The 15,783-nt window shown below is 43.5% G+C and overlaps 1 protein-coding gene across 1 annotated transcript in view; it reads left to right on the top strand.

Annotated features, from left to right (window-relative positions):
• The window catches only part of CUL4A (cullin 4A), a 97,969-nt gene that overhangs the window by 23,858 nt on the left and 58,328 nt on the right, over positions 1–15,783 (top strand). Inside the window, exons 6-10 of the mRNA XM_077296966.1 lie at positions 7,588–7,661; positions 8,271–8,433; positions 8,868–8,957; positions 10,015–10,097; positions 12,355–12,422. Coding sequence (XP_077153081.1) covers positions 7,588–7,661; positions 8,271–8,433; positions 8,868–8,957; positions 10,015–10,097; positions 12,355–12,422 — 478 coding nt within the window. The remainder of the gene's footprint in view (positions 1–7,587; positions 7,662–8,270; positions 8,434–8,867; positions 8,958–10,014; positions 10,098–12,354; positions 12,423–15,783) is intronic.

The raw sequence follows: 15,783 nt of genomic DNA, 5'->3' as shown, positions 1-15,783 counted from the left end.
AATATATAATTGCCTAGAATACTACTTCCTGCAATTTGTGTGAGCTAATGTCCGGAGCTAATGTCCAGAGCTAATGTCCGGAGATAAGTGACGTCACCAGTGTCCTACACCCAGGCAGAGCACAGGGGCCCCAGGCAGCATATGGGGCCCCAGGCAGAGCACAGTGGCCCCAGGCAGAGCACAGGGGCACCAGGCAGCATATGGGGCCCCAGGCAGAGCACAGTGGTCCCAGGCAGAGCACAGGGGCCCCAGGCAGCCTATGGGGCCCCAGGCAGAGCACAGTGGCCCCAGGCAGAGCACAGTGGCCCCAGGCAGAGCACAGGGGCCCCAGGCAGCATATGGGGCCCCAGGCAGAGCACAGGGGCCCCAGGCAGCATATGGGGCCCCAGGCAGAGCACAGTGGCCCCAGGCAGAGCACAGGGGCCCCAGGCAGAACATGGGGCCCCAGGCAGAGCACAGGGGCCCCAGGCAGAGCACAGGGGCCCCAGGCAGCATATGGGGCCCCAGGCAGAGCACAGGGGCCCCAGGCAGCATATGGGGCCCCAGGCAGAGCACAGTGGCCCCAGGCAGAGCACAGGGGCCCCAGGCAGAACATGGGGCCCCAGGCAGAGCACAGGGGCCCCAGGCAGCATATGGGGCCCCAGGCAGAGCACAGGGGCCCCAGGCAGCATATGGGGCCCCAGGCAGAGCACAGTGGCCCCAGGCAGCATATGGGGCCCCAGGCAGAGCACAGTGGCCCCAGGCAGAGCACAGGGGCCCCAGGCAGCATATGGGGCCCCAGGCAGAGCACAGTGGTCCCAGGCAGAGCACAGGGGCCCCAGGCAGCTTATGGGGCCCCAGGCAGAGCACAGTGGCCCCAGGCAGAACATGGGGCCCCAGGCAGAGCACAGTGGCCCCAGGCAGAGCACAGTGGCCCCAGGCAGAACATGGGGCCCCAGGCAGAGCACAGGGGCCCCAGGCAGAACATGGGGCCCCAGGCAGAGCACAGGGGCCCCAGGCAGCATATGGGGCCCCAGGCAGAGCACAGTGGCCCCAGGCAGAGCACAGGGGCCCCAGGCAGCATATGGGGCCCCAGGCAGAGCACAGTGGTCCCAGGCAGAGCACAGGGGCCCCAGGCAGCCTATGGGGCCCCAGGCAGAGCACAGTGGCCCCAGGCAGAACATGGGGCCCCAGGCAGAGCACAGGGGCCCCAGGCAGAGCACAGTGGTCCCAGGTAGAGCACAGGGGCCCCAGGCAGCCTATGGGGCCCCAGGCAGAGCACAGGGGCCCCAGGCAGCATATGGGGCCCCAGGCAGAGCACAGTAACCCCAGGCAGAGCACAGTGGCCCCAGGCAGAGCACAGGGGCCCCAGGCAGAACATGGGGCCCCAGGCAGAGCACAGGGGCCCCAGGCAGAGCACAGGGGCCCCAGGCAGCATATGGGGCCCCAGGCAGCATATGGGGCCCCAGGCAGAGCACAGCGATATTTTGGACCACTGTGCGGTGTTTCAGACCCCCTGTGTGATGTCTGGGGCCCTGTTCTTAAGTATATTAAAGATTAAAGTAACGTATATTAAAGTATATTATAGATCAAATTTGACACGTTTATGAGCACCATTGAGTGATATACTCAAGAATGACATCATTTTTCAACATTTTATGGTTTCAAACTGTAAACACTCAGAGTTTTTTTTACTTCAACCAGAAAACCTTAACGGTTCATAAAAAACTTGACTGTTCAGGATATGATAAAAGTCATAGTATTCTGAATCTTTAACTTATAAAGATACCTTTACATGGGGTGATTATTGGTTCCAGAGAGGCTTTCGGCCGATAATCGTACACATGGCTGGTGACAGGACAATACAATATAAACGTTCAAAGGTAAACACTGATAACATTAAAATCTAATATATAATTGCCTAGAATACTACTTCCGGCAATTTGTGCCAACTTCCGTGGCTTTGTCCGGAGATAATGTCCGGAGATAAGTGACGTCACCAGCGTCCTACACCCGCTCAGGGTGGACAAAGATATATGCCTTCGTGGTGCGCGGCACTTTTCTGATTGGTTGCCGCCTGCCGCGAGCGACCAATCAGAAATGTGCCGTACTGTCAAGAATTGTCAAGAGCTGGTGAGTGCAGCCATTTTTTGTTCTTTCTTACTATTATTTACTAATTGTATTATTCTTACATTTGAATAAATAAAGTATATATGGATTCTAGACTCCCGATTCTTTAGAATCGGGCTGCCATCTAGTATGATATAAACACCTAGTGGTAACTGCCACGATTGCTGCAGCACTGAAGGTCAAAAAGTGCTCCAGTGCTCTAACACATGGGTGTCTCTAATAACATGGCCATCCAGTGTATACATATGTACGTGTGGGTGGGTGTTATATCAAGCTAAATAACATTATACATATGTTGTATTACTAATCATGTGCTGGCTAGTCCACAATTCTGCCTGATATTATTAAAATCTTATCAACAAGGTTTTTGCTTGACACATCCTTAAAAGTGTAGCTAAGCTCATATGCTATAGTGGTTTTCATGTATCACATTCATGTAAACTGACATGGAGTCTGCAAGGAATACAGTGTCAGATGGGAGCAGTGATTATTGGTAATCCTTTCTAGTTGTATTTTTCAACTATACTATTCTATGCAGCATAAAAAAGTGTACCAACATGTAACGACCCAAAGGAGGTGCACTGGAAACTGTTTGGACCTCTGTGGTAGGGCTCATGTTTTAAAACCACTTGTAAAAAATGACCTGTAGTAATATGGCAGCATTAGGCTTCTCATCACTATCATGTAACTAATTAAAGATAAGCTGAACTTTTGGTGTGGTCATAAATCGGCATAGAAGAGCTCAGACGAAAGGTGAGAATTGCAAACCCTGTTGCCAGTACAAGTTCCTTGACCGAATCACGATTAACTCCTTTTGCAGCGATCTATCTATGTTCTGTAAAACATAAAGGGCCCAATAAATCAGTTTGTGCTTTTGTCTGTATTCACTGACATTTATTGCACCATATTTATAAAAATGACGCACTCAGTTCATGAATTGTGTGCAATGCCATAAATAGTCTTTATTTCTGTCCTGTAACATGTTTGCCCATTTTGTTCAAAATGTTGGAAAAATTACTAAAAAAATTCCTGCAATACATAAATTCACTCCATAGGGGGGTACTGGAGTACATTTGCAACAATTATTGTGACTTTGAAAAGTTGTAAATGATCAATCAAGTGTAACCCTAAGTCGCACCCACAATTGCAAACGAATAAAAACGAAATGGGCCAGCTTATGTAATATAAGTTTAGAAAAGACTCAATTGGAAAAATTGATTTGGTTAAAACAAACAAAGGTACAAAACTCCAAAACTTTGACCACAACGGTTCAAAGAGTTTATTGAAGTCCAGTTGCAAAAAAAATGCATTCAAGTAAAACCGATTGCTTCCAAGGTGTCCATATACTTTAAAAGTTTGCAAACGATTTATAAAAACAAGCAACTTTGCAATTTCAAGAATGGCAGAATTTTTCATTTTATTGTTACTGATCATTGCCTAGGTTACCAGCCGCCTCTGCGGTCTATCAGAGGAGGCCAGTTCCCAAGGCAAAGAGTGCACAGCTTTCCAGCTCTTTTCTATAGAGGTTATTACTGCTGCTCTGAAGCTGTTTGGAGTCGCTGGAGTGCACAGCTCTTGATCCAGCCAGCCTCAGTGTCACTGCTGCAGAGACAAAGCTGCTTCTGTTCACAGCTTTAGGCTGTGTTCACACAAAGAGAATTTGGATGTAGCATTTTTGGACCACAGTGAATGCTATAGAGATAGATTATAAACCTAAACAGATAGACAGACATATCATTGAACACACCCCAACATATTATAAAAAGGCACCATGTGTGACTTATTGGACAGATTTTTGTGATTAAATAAAAAAAAATAAACGACATGGCAGACATCTGTGAGCTGATATTATCACCCTGGGAAAGTCCCTGGTTATTAAAAGGGTTATAAATAATAAAAATCATTTAAAAAGAGAAAATAGGGGAATGTGTAGGATGCAAAAAAGAGACCCAGGACACAATATAAAACCACCACATAAATACGTAAATATAAGATGGAAAGGTATACACACGCAGGGCCGCCATCAGGGCATTACTGGCATATGGGGTCCGGTGAGCAGAGGGGGCCCCTTCTCTTCTGCTCAACGGGCCCCAGCGGAAGGATGCTGCCTCTTCAGTAACTAATCGTGCGCCCTCAGGCATGATCAGCTAAAATCTGTTGCTGTGTGGGGGATTCCTCCCGCACAGCAACTGTTAACAGCCGCCAGCCAATCACATGCCGTCACTGTTATACGCCGGAACGATGGTACGCGCCTCAGCTGAATCGTAGCGGAGGACACCGTTGGACCTCGACCAGGTAAGGAGAAACTTTTTTTTTTGCAAAAGCCACAGCATGGGGGTGCATTATACTGCTATGGGGCTGCATATTATACTACTATTGAGCTGCATTATATTACTGTTAGTGATGAGCGAGTGTACTCGTTGCTCGGGTTTTCCGAGATTTAGTTTTCATCGCCGCAGCTGAATTATTTACAGCTACTAGCCAGCTTGATTACATGTGGGGATTCCCTAGCAACCAAGCAACCCCCACATGTACTCAGGCCACATGTGTACACTCGCTCATCACTAACTACTATATATGACATTGGGGTGCATTTTACTACTATAGATGACTATGGGATGCATTATACTATTATGGATTACTATGGGGGCAATATGGAGAGACATGAGGCAGAATGGGAGGACACGTGGGGTCCAGAGTGTAGGATATTTTTACTGTAGGGGCTAATTAAAGGATATTATTTTTGAGGATACTGTTTTCAGTGTAGGGGAGGAGAGGTCCTGTCATTGTGCAGGTTGACATGGTCGCTTTTTTCTTCATCTGGCGTAGTGTAGAGGTTGGGGAAAAATTGGGAAATGTGCTCTAGGTAACTTATATTCTGCAAAGACGAGTCTTGGCTGGAAAAAGTCAGTGTGATACCTGTACACTGACACTATACACTGTATACTGTATACAGTGCTCCTGTGTATAATGTCACTGGTGATCCCTATATGACCTGTACACTGGCAGTATATACAGAGCTCCTGTGTATAATGTCACCGATGATCACTGTATTATCTGTGCAACAGTGACACTATATACAGAGCTCCTGTGTATAATGTCACTGGTGATCTCTGTATTACCTGTACACTGACACTATATACAGAGCTCCTATGTATAACATCACCAGTGATCACTATTATGTGTACACTGACACTATACACTGTGTACCATATACAAAGCTCCTGTGTATAATGGCTCTTATGGTAAAATTAGTATTTTTTTTTTATTAATGTTCATTATTGTATTCGGTCACTTCATGGTAGTAATATGTGGTTGGACCATGGTATGGCAGTATTTGTCCCTTGTATGTGGTATTATTCGGTCGCTTGTGGTGGTAATATGTGATCTGGTAATGGTGTGGTGGTATTTGTTCCTTGTATGTGGTATTATTTGGTCACTATGTGGTGGTATTATGTGGTTCGGCCATGGTGTGGCCTTTATTTGTCCCTTTATGTGGTATTATTCGGTCACTGTATGGTGGTAAGATGTGGTGTGGTCACGGAGTGAGTATTTGCCCTTGTATATGGTTTTATTGTTCATTTTAAAATTGTATGTGATACATTCCCTTAAAGAAACATAAATAAAAATATACCTAAAAAGAGTATTGGATATTTTAACAAATATTTAATGGGTTAGAGTAGAGTAGGGCCCAGCCAAAAGAGTCTACCTTGTCGTGTTGGCGGGTTAAAAAAAAATCTTTTAGCAAAAACAAAAGCTGCTGGCTATGTATGTGATCTGGAGTACGATGGGAACTGATAATGTGTGATTGATGGGAACTGATAATGTGTGATTGATGGGAACTGATAATGTGTGATTGGAGAAGACGGATGCAGATGTGGAGTTTTTCAAAGAGTGGGTGATGGGACTGTGGAAGGTTGGAGGCAGAGCTGGGGTGGAGCCTGGGCGGAGTTTCAAGGGGGCCCAAAAATGTTGCCAGGGTGGGGCCCTGAAATTCCTGGTGGCAGCCCTGTACACACATAGAATAAATACCATTTAAGCAATGGATGGTAGTGTGATGCATAGAGTAAATAGACAAACGTATGTATAAAAACAAAAGAAAGTAAATGGGCTGGGTGCAAATAATGCTCCACGGTGTGACAGTATGTGAATCTCACAAGGGGAGAACTAAGCCGGTACAAACACATGAGCAGACCAAGGTGCAAAATCAAATAACAACCACACAAAACCATAATATGTTTAATACACCTGAGCACCATGCAGAAGAATAGTTACCATATGAATGTGCCCCAGGGACGCCCAGGGGGCATTTGACTCTCATATTGACATTGAGGCCAAATAGGTTATTATTATCGATCTCTGTAATAAAACCAAATACCGAGCACATACTGGTCAGCAACAAATGAGAAGTGAACACATGTCAATTATAAAAATATATATTTTATGAAGTAATGTGTATTAAAGACAAGTAAAAACTCAGAAAAGGTGCTGAAGATTGAGGGACACCGGGAATAATGCGATGCAGTACAAATGGTAACCTCTATTTTATAATATATACAGATTTTTTTTTGTGATATTATCCATCTTTATAGCATTCACTGCTGTCTGAAAACACAAGCAAAAAGGCTACACAAAAGCAGCAAACACAGAGCAAATCGGCAATCATTTTTAGACCTACATTTTTATAGCAGTGTTGACTGACTTGAAGTCAATGGGTGAAAAAATGCTGAAAGAATTGACATGCTGCAGGAGCATCTGCACCAAATCTGCAGGTCTCAAATTAGGAACATGTGCATGAGACTTCAGGATTCTCATTCACTTTTCTGCCATCAGGATACCTGTCAGGTTTTTGTGTCAAATCTGCATGGAAAAAACACAACATGTGCACGTGGCCTTACTGTTCAGGTCAGCCGTGCAGCCATAATGCTAGTTCATATTGTCAGTCATTCAGTAGTGTATTCTGACAAGCAGAAAGGTGGGGGGCTCTGCTCTTGAAAACAAATCATGAGATGAACTCGTTAAAGGTAATCTGTCAGCTGTATTTTACTATGTAATCTTAGAGCAGCATGAGATAGGGGCTGAAAGCCTGAATCTAGGGATGTGTCACTTTTTATGCTGTTGCTCTTTCTCTAAAATCAGTGTTTTATCAGCCAGAGATTATCCCTACAGGACTAGATGTCTTGTGCTACTAGTCCAACCCTGCTCCCACCACTGATGGGTGCAAATAGAGAGGAACTTACTGACACTGGACAGAAAGTAGTTTATATTATGCAAAACTGACATCATAAAATGAGCCACCATTTTTTTTTCTATAAACCTAAAAAGGTACATATGATAGTGAGATATAATTAGTTATACTTTTCTAACTCAAGCGTCCCTTCTATCAGATTTAGGCTTTTTCTGTGATACTACAACCCCAATAAATATGGTTTTCTGTACACGAAAAAGATTGAAAACGATCTTTCTTCCATTCTTTAGATCATGATCCGAAGCATTTTCCTATTCTTGGATCGAACCTACGTCCTACAAAACTCTATGCTTCCTTCTATATGGTAAGTGTCTGTGTAACCTGCTCCTTGGCTCACCTGCCTAATATCAGACCACCTACAGATTGCTATTCTCCATCAGCATCCATTCTGACCACCCAAGGTGTACACAGACCGTATTTCTTCTGTATGGTCACCATGTCATCTTACAGTCTTAATAAGGCTTTCCCCAGCAAAAGCCGCTGTTTGGGGGTGGTGGGAGCAGGCTGCATCCCGATGGGCTCATCTCTCATAACACAACCCCTTTATTGACTATCACTGGATGACTGCTTATACTTTGAATTCTTCTACCATTGAAAATCAAATCTTTTGTTCAATAAACGGTAAAGATCCTTACCGTGATATTGCTAAAACTACCCCAAAGCACCCCTGTCCTCTGCTCTGTGTGGACTCAATGCTTGGTGGCGTCACCCCGTGCCATGGTACTATATGACCAGCTGCTCAACACAGAACTGATTGTCTCTATGTACTATTAAGAAACCATTTGGCAAACGCGCTGACTTTACACTCAACGTCGAAATTAGTGTGATTGTCATCTTCTGCAGTGTGGATGGCTTGAGTCATAAGTCACTCATTAGAAAGTCATTCCTTTGCTTTTGTTCCTTTTTCTTGCAGGGATATGGGTTTGGAGTTATTTCGCTGTCATGTTGTAAGTGATAAGTTGGTTCAGACAAAAACGATAGATGGCATCCTCCTCCTGATTGAGAAAGAGCGCTCTGGAGAGGCAGTGGACAGAAGCCTGATGAGAAGTTTGCTTGGCATGCTGTCTGACCTACAAGTATGTGTCTTAAATAGAGGAATCAGTCTTTGGAAGACAAAATTGTAGACAGTCAGGTTGGCTTTGCACCATGTCCTAGGGATAACTGAAATCTAGGCCTCCTAATCCTCACCCAGCAAAACTATGCATTAGATTAAAATTAAGGGCCAAATTGATCAAGCCCGGCATTGTTTATATCGGTCTTGATGAGGGGACATGCTGGAGTCAGACGCTCCTGATTCCTAAAGAGGTGCACAAATCTTCATGTAGATGTATGTTGAAAACTATCTAAGGTGTACATGAGCATTGCTAGTGTGGCCTGTCAGCTGAAAATCAATGACACAAGCATAAACTGACAGTAATAGGGACATTTTTAATACTTCATGTAAGACCATACTTTATTTTGTTGTAGGACGTGTTTGTGTGCCTCTCACTATTTTATCTGATTTGTACAGGTGTACAAAGATTGTTTTGAAGGAAGATTTTTGGAAGAAACAAATTGCTTGTATGCATCTGAGGGGCAGAGGTTAATGCAAGAGAGAGAGGTAAGTATGGCTAGCTATAAACCAGCTTCCTTTATAAAGTGCCTCTGTACAATTAAAAATTGCTTTCAGGTCTGATTTCCAGAAGTCTCTGAACCAATATGACTTAAGCTTCTGTTTAGGGACTGACCATATAGTGTGTTATATTACTCACTAGTAGAGAGTTTTTCATTAACACATGTGCTCCTCCATCTGGAACCACATTGCCAAAGTGGAGGGTCCTGTATCTTTAAGATGCAGCACATTGTGTTTTACGTGGACCTCCTATTCATTATGGTAAAGATACCTTATGATCAGGCAATCCCTTTCTAACAAAAAGGGATTAAAAGGGATATCTGGTACTTTAAAAAAAGGCATGTAGTTGCTAACAGAGGCAACTATCTGCCTGTTGTACCCAGCGCTGGTCATTGACTGCTCCTGCCAGATATTCAGCAACAGAGCAGCAGTTTCTCTTCCTGTTGACAGGGCAGGACTAGTGGCGTCATGCTGATTGACAGCCGATCTCTACTGCCAAATTGGGGGAAGTTTGCTCTCACTCAGCATGACACTAGTAGTACCGGCCTGTCAACAGGAAGAGAAACTGCTGCTCTGTTGACAGCGAGTTGCTGAATCTCTGGCAGGAGCTGTCAATGCCAGGCGCTGGGTGCAACAGATGGGTAGTTGCCTTTGTTAGCAAATACATGCCTTTTTTAATGTCCTGGATATCCTCTTTAATATCTGACAGCCCCTTCAAAGAGAAGCCGATGTCACAGGTAGTGGCACTGGGCAATCTAACAAGAGCAAAATAGTTACCTGATCATAAAGAAACCATTTAGAACCATTTCCATCATCTGTTTTGCTGCCTACATAGTGCCCAATAAGCGATATGTAGTGATGAGACAGACTTGGTAGCGCTGACCCTATTGGACCTGCAGAGCAGCTTTGGATAGTGTTATGAAACAGTATATAGCTGCAGCTATGAAACAAGCTAGGGTGTCCGTGTGTAAATATACTTCGCTAGCATAACTTGCCATATCTTCTAATCTTTGGTTTACTTTCATGCTGTTTTTTCTATTACTAGATACCTGAATATTTACATCATGTGAATAGGCGTTTAGAAGAAGAGGTTGACCGGGTCATCACATATTTGGACCATGGGACGCAGTAAGTAAAGTATTGTCATATTTTTAAAATTGTTGCCCGTGTTAGATTCCTCCAGTTCATATCCCCTTAGGATACATAGAGGAGATCACTTGTTAGCTGTAGGCTCTCCTCTTCGGTGCATTACATAGATGACCCATTGATGTCCTGGTGCAGCAGCTAGTGCAGAGAAATGGACATTCATAGGCCACTGGATGATTTACTCATCTTTCATCTACATGCTTCTAGAATAATTTCTCTTCAGGGCCAAATTCACATTAATAGGTTATCAAATTGCCCCTTTGAGCTGCAGTACTGTGCTAATATTGACCCAATACAATTGTGGAAATGTACACTCAAGATAAAAGTTTGGTTACGTCAAACATTCTGTACCTTGTTGTGTTTTTTTAAATTTTATTTTACTTGGCTGAAAAATGAATAAAGAATCAAGTAAATTTGGTTTGGTATCTTCAACCAATGGAAAACATCCAGAAAAGGCAAGCCTTATATATTAGCACTTAGGCCATGGTCAGATGTGGCATCTTTTTACCTACAGCCACCCTGGCGTAGTGTTTAGAGTAATATTGGTAAAATGGAATAATATGACTGTAACCTGGGGAATACTAAATCACTATAATTACAACGTCATTGAGACCAATTGAAAAAATAGGAACAAATCTAACTTTAAAAGGAACCTGTCAGCAGGATTGTGCCCAGTAACCTACAGACAGTGTCAGGTCAGCATCATTACACTGACTAATATGATACATGGTTGATCAAGTCTGTCCTACGGTTGTTTATTAATCTTTGCTTGTGCTCCGGTGCGGCCTGTGGGGGTCTTCATGTCGTGCTCTGATTAGCTATTGATGTGTATGGCTTCTGACCGGTCACTGATCCCTCAGTTACCGGCCCCCTAGTTTACATAATGAATATTATATATACACATACTGAAAAAACCTTTGCCAGGCAGGTGCTGGCCTTGGCACCTGCGCTGCAGCATAATCGCATGTGTACTGTGCATATAATTATTATGGTTGGGGTTATCCTGTTATTTATTTATTTATTTTTTTTAATCCTTTTGAAAATGGCACCTTCTGCGTCTGCACAGTAGCAGCTATTGGTGTTTATAGATGATCCGATAGCTGCTACTGTGCTTGTGCTGGCGGCGACATCTTGCTAGAGAAGGAAAAAATTTACTCCTCCAAGATGGCGCCAGCGGCATAAGCGCAGTAGCAGCTATCGGATCATCTATAAACACCAATAGCTGCTACTGTGCAGACGCAGCAGGCTCCATTTTCAAAATGATTTTTTTTCTTTTAATATTAGGATAACCTCAACCATAATAATTATATGTACAGTACACATGCGATTATTATGCAGCGCAGGTGCCACGGCCGGCACCTGCCTGTAGAAGGTTTTTTATTCTTATTGTAGTATGTATATACTACTATAAAATTATATTTTAAAATTATAAGTAAAATTATATTTTCATTATATGAACTAGGGGGCAGGTGACCGAGGGATCAGTGACCTGTCAGAAGCCATGCAGATGAATACCTCATCAGAGCACCACATGAAGCCGCCCCCGGGCACGAGCATATCATTAACACAAAACTGTATATAAAGATTACACAACCACAAGAAGGATTTCATCACCCAGGAACCATTTTGATCAGTATAACGGCGCCGACCTGACATATGTAGGTTACTTTGCACAATCCTGCTGACAGCTTCCCTTCAAAGGGTTGTTCATTTTTACCCAATACGGGTCTGCAGGCTGATTATGCTTTAAAATAATAAAATAACTAGTACTTTACTCCAGGAATCTCCTGCCGCCCCATTGCCACTCTGGTGAGTTTTTTCTTGACATGGCTGCTGCGGACACTTGTTGTAGATGGGACACCACTGATGAATGCAGGCCAATTACTGACATTGCTGAGGCAAAATGCCCAATATTGCTGAGTGCAGTGATGTGATTGCGGGGATGCCACCACTGCAACCCTGCCGACAATGAACTCTAGGAAGCAGCGGAGAGACGGTACTGAAGCAGAAGGGATATCCACACGTAGGTACTCGTTTTCTATTATTTTCTAGCATCACCAGTCTGTATGCTTGTTCGGCCTGAAGATCGATAACACCTTTAAGCTTATTATATCTTCTTCAGACCAGAAGAGTTCCTCAAGGTTACACATGTTGAGGTTTTGGCACTGATTTGCTATATTTATAACTGCTGGCATTTGCAAATGCTTCACGAAGTAATGTTGTATATTTCATCGTGCAGTAAACCTTTGATCGCTTGTGTGGAGAAACAACTACTAGGAGAACACTTGGTTGCCATCTTACAAAAAGGTAATTTCTCTTTTGGAACTGTTGTTTTAGCTGTGTACAGTGGGTATTCATTAATTATATATATATATATATATATATATATATATATATATATATATATATATATATATATACATACTGTTTAATATCCGCAGTGTTTCTCCTATCCATACCTATTTGCCTGGCACGTAGACAAGTTGAGTTCCTGTGGTTTTTGTGGTCTGATCCACAGACGTCATTATGTCTGTGGATGAAGACTTCCTGAACCACCCAGTGCTCTGTGTTCTCAAAGTCCTAGCCATAAAATAGATAAAAATATCCAGAATAAGGTGGGAAGGGGGAATCTTAGTGTCCCCATTCTGGATTAAGAAATTGTGCCGATCTGGCATCAGTCGAACATTCCTTCAGTGGATATTAGCTACTCACAAATAGCACCCTTACAAAATCCAGCTGCTGCAGCATCTCAACGAGGGTGACCCAGATCGGCGCGCTGAATTTGCAGAATGGGCAAAACAAAACTTGGAACAGGACTCTGTTTACACAGAACATTATGTTCAGTGCAGAGGCAAACTTTTTTGTGTGGGCCATTTATATGGATATACCTAAATAACATGGGAATGGTTACAGTTTTCTTGCGTAGGGTGTCTTGCATTGAAATCTGCTGCAATGACCCGGGTACTGTGTTCACCAGAGATTAACACAATTTCTATCCACTCCTCACATGTTAACCTCTGTGACATATCAATGGCTGTAAACAAAGAGAAACTTGTAAATAACTCATGAAAGAATAAAGTTATGTTAAAACCAAGCACACCATTGTTTTCTTGTAAAATTTTCAATAAGTTTGATGTGTCACATGACCCTCTTCCCATTGGAAAAAATAAAGTTGGATCCAAAATGGACAACTTCAAAATGGCCGCCATGGTCACCACCCATCTTGAAAAGTTTTCCCCCTCCCATATACTAATGTGACACAAACAGGAAGTTGATATCACCAACCATTCCCATTTTATTTAGGTGTATCCATATACATGGCCCACCCTGTAGTATAATGCACTCCACATAGTCCTCCTTAAGGTATAATACACTCCCCATAGTCCTCTATTCAGTATAATGCACCCTATAGTCCTCCATATTATATAATGCACCTCTCATAATCCTCCATATAGTACAATGAATTTCTCATCGTATAATGAACCTTATAGTCCTTTATATAGTATAATGCACTCCCTATAGTCCTCAATAGAGTATAATGCACTCCCTATGGTCCTCCATACAGTATAATGCACCCCATAGTCCTTGATAGAGTACAATGCAGCCCCCATATAGTACATATAGTATAATGCACATCTTATAGTTCTGCAGTATTATGGCCACCCCATAGTCGCCTCTCCTTGCTTTCCCGCTGATCCGATTTCTGCAACGCATCTCAGCAGCTCCACTGACCAACAGAGCATTGTGCGATGAAGCAATGTCATTGCACCCGCTGCCTGAGATGTCAGATGCACAGAGGGAATGATGGGAGAGGGGAGTGTCACCTGACGCTCCCTCTTCCATCATTGCTTTCAACTGTATTGGCATATAGGATGCTGACACAGTTGAATGTGTGATGCCAGGCACAGGGGGGTGGGCGCATCTGTCACCAGCACCCATGACTCACGGGCCCCATGGCAACTTCGTGGTCTGCCCTTATTAGCGGCATGCAACTGGCTGGGGAAGTGGGGGCCCTAGGCAAATTCCTAGTGTGCCCCACCCTATCACCATTCTTGCCAGTGATAACACGTACCTATTCATGCTTGTTTTCACCAAACAACCTCTATAATTTTCTTATAAGTGCCTATTTCCTCACAATTGTTCGGGAATTGCAATGCTCAAAACTTGTTTGCCTGGGGCAAGCGATCATGTAGCTTCTTGCAAGCTACAGTGCATTCCTATGAACAGCTATTTCACATACAGTGAGAGATAAAGTGTAGACTCGGCCCTGGCCTCACAACACTAGTGGAAATAGATTCCACAAGCCGATAATGTGAGGAAGTCTTTACATCCAATATGTAGACATCACGTTCATGAAGTGCTTATGCTTTAATTTATCTTTTGGTTGCAGTATTTTTAATGAAGAGGGTTATATGGAATAGTTTTAGGATTTTATCTAGTGCATTATTATGTACAAAAAATCCAATCAGCCAAGACTTTCAGGTGACGGCGGGTGTGAAATTTGTAAATTAGGTTTATAAGTAGGTTTATAAACTGGTTATTTCCAGGGGAGATGTGTCCTAACACAGTCTGACAATCTCCTGTCAGTGCTGTCATTGTAGAGGCACATCCCTTTGACAAGAGTAATGGCAGAAGCTAGTTGTTGGGAGAGATTTGAAGATTCTTAAAGGAGTTGTCCATAACTAGACAACCCTTTATGAGTAATCATAGGGTACAACATAAAATAAAAAAATATATATTTATACTTACCACCTGTATCGGCATTGTTTCTTCAGACTCTGCATTGTGTCCCCTGTCGCTCAAGCTACATAAACAGTGTCATGTGACAGCTGTAGCAAATACAGTTTTGTCCATGTGGAAGAACAGTGTTTAACTAGTTAAATGCTCTGACAATGTCAGTTATGTGGTGCAGGGCCAGTGGGGCGTCCTTTGCAATGCCCATCGCACCGAAACACGAGCATGGCTGCCCCAGCAGCTCTCACGTCCTTCGTATGAGTGTGATTTGTCCAAAGGCAGGGAGAGTGAAGTGTTATGATCTGGTGGCCCAGGAGCAGCATTGGACGTACTCTGGAGAAGGTGGTATCTATACTGACCGCGGACCCTGAACTTAACACCGCAACTAGAAGTAGCCGTGGGATGTACCTACTGATCCTAGACACCTCGACACAGCCGGAGGACTAATTAACCCTATAGATAGAAAAGGGAAAACTATCTCGCCTCAGAGAAAATTCCCAAAGGATAGGCAGCCCCCCACAAATATTGACTGTGAGAGGAGAGGAAAAAACATACACCGGCTGAAAACAGGATTTAGCAAAGGAGGCCAATCTAGCTAAATAGGAAAGATAGGACAGAGAACTATGCGGTCAGTATTAAAATACTAGGAAATATCCACCACAGAAAATACAAAAATCTCCACATCTAACTAAAGATATGGAGGGTATATCTGCCTCTCCAGAGATTCCAGCTTGACTGCATAAATCCTTACTCAGATTAAGCTGGACAAGAAAAAACATGAAATGCACTGAACAATGAGGCCCACAACATGTGGGCTGCAAACCAGCAGAACTTATCTTGGTGAAAAGACCAGGAAGCAGGAGAAACCATGAAGGGATGTGAATCCTCCAGAATACGATGGACAACTGGCACTGACCAAAGGGTGAGGCCAGAC

This window comes from Ranitomeya variabilis, chromosome 3 (genome assembly GCF_051348905.1).
Source record: "Ranitomeya variabilis isolate aRanVar5 chromosome 3, aRanVar5.hap1, whole genome shotgun sequence".
NCBI classification, from domain to species: Eukaryota; Metazoa; Chordata; class Amphibia; order Anura; family Dendrobatidae; genus Ranitomeya; species Ranitomeya variabilis.
The sequence above is the reverse complement of the archived record's forward strand: the minus strand, read 5'-3'. Positions and strand labels throughout refer to the sequence as shown.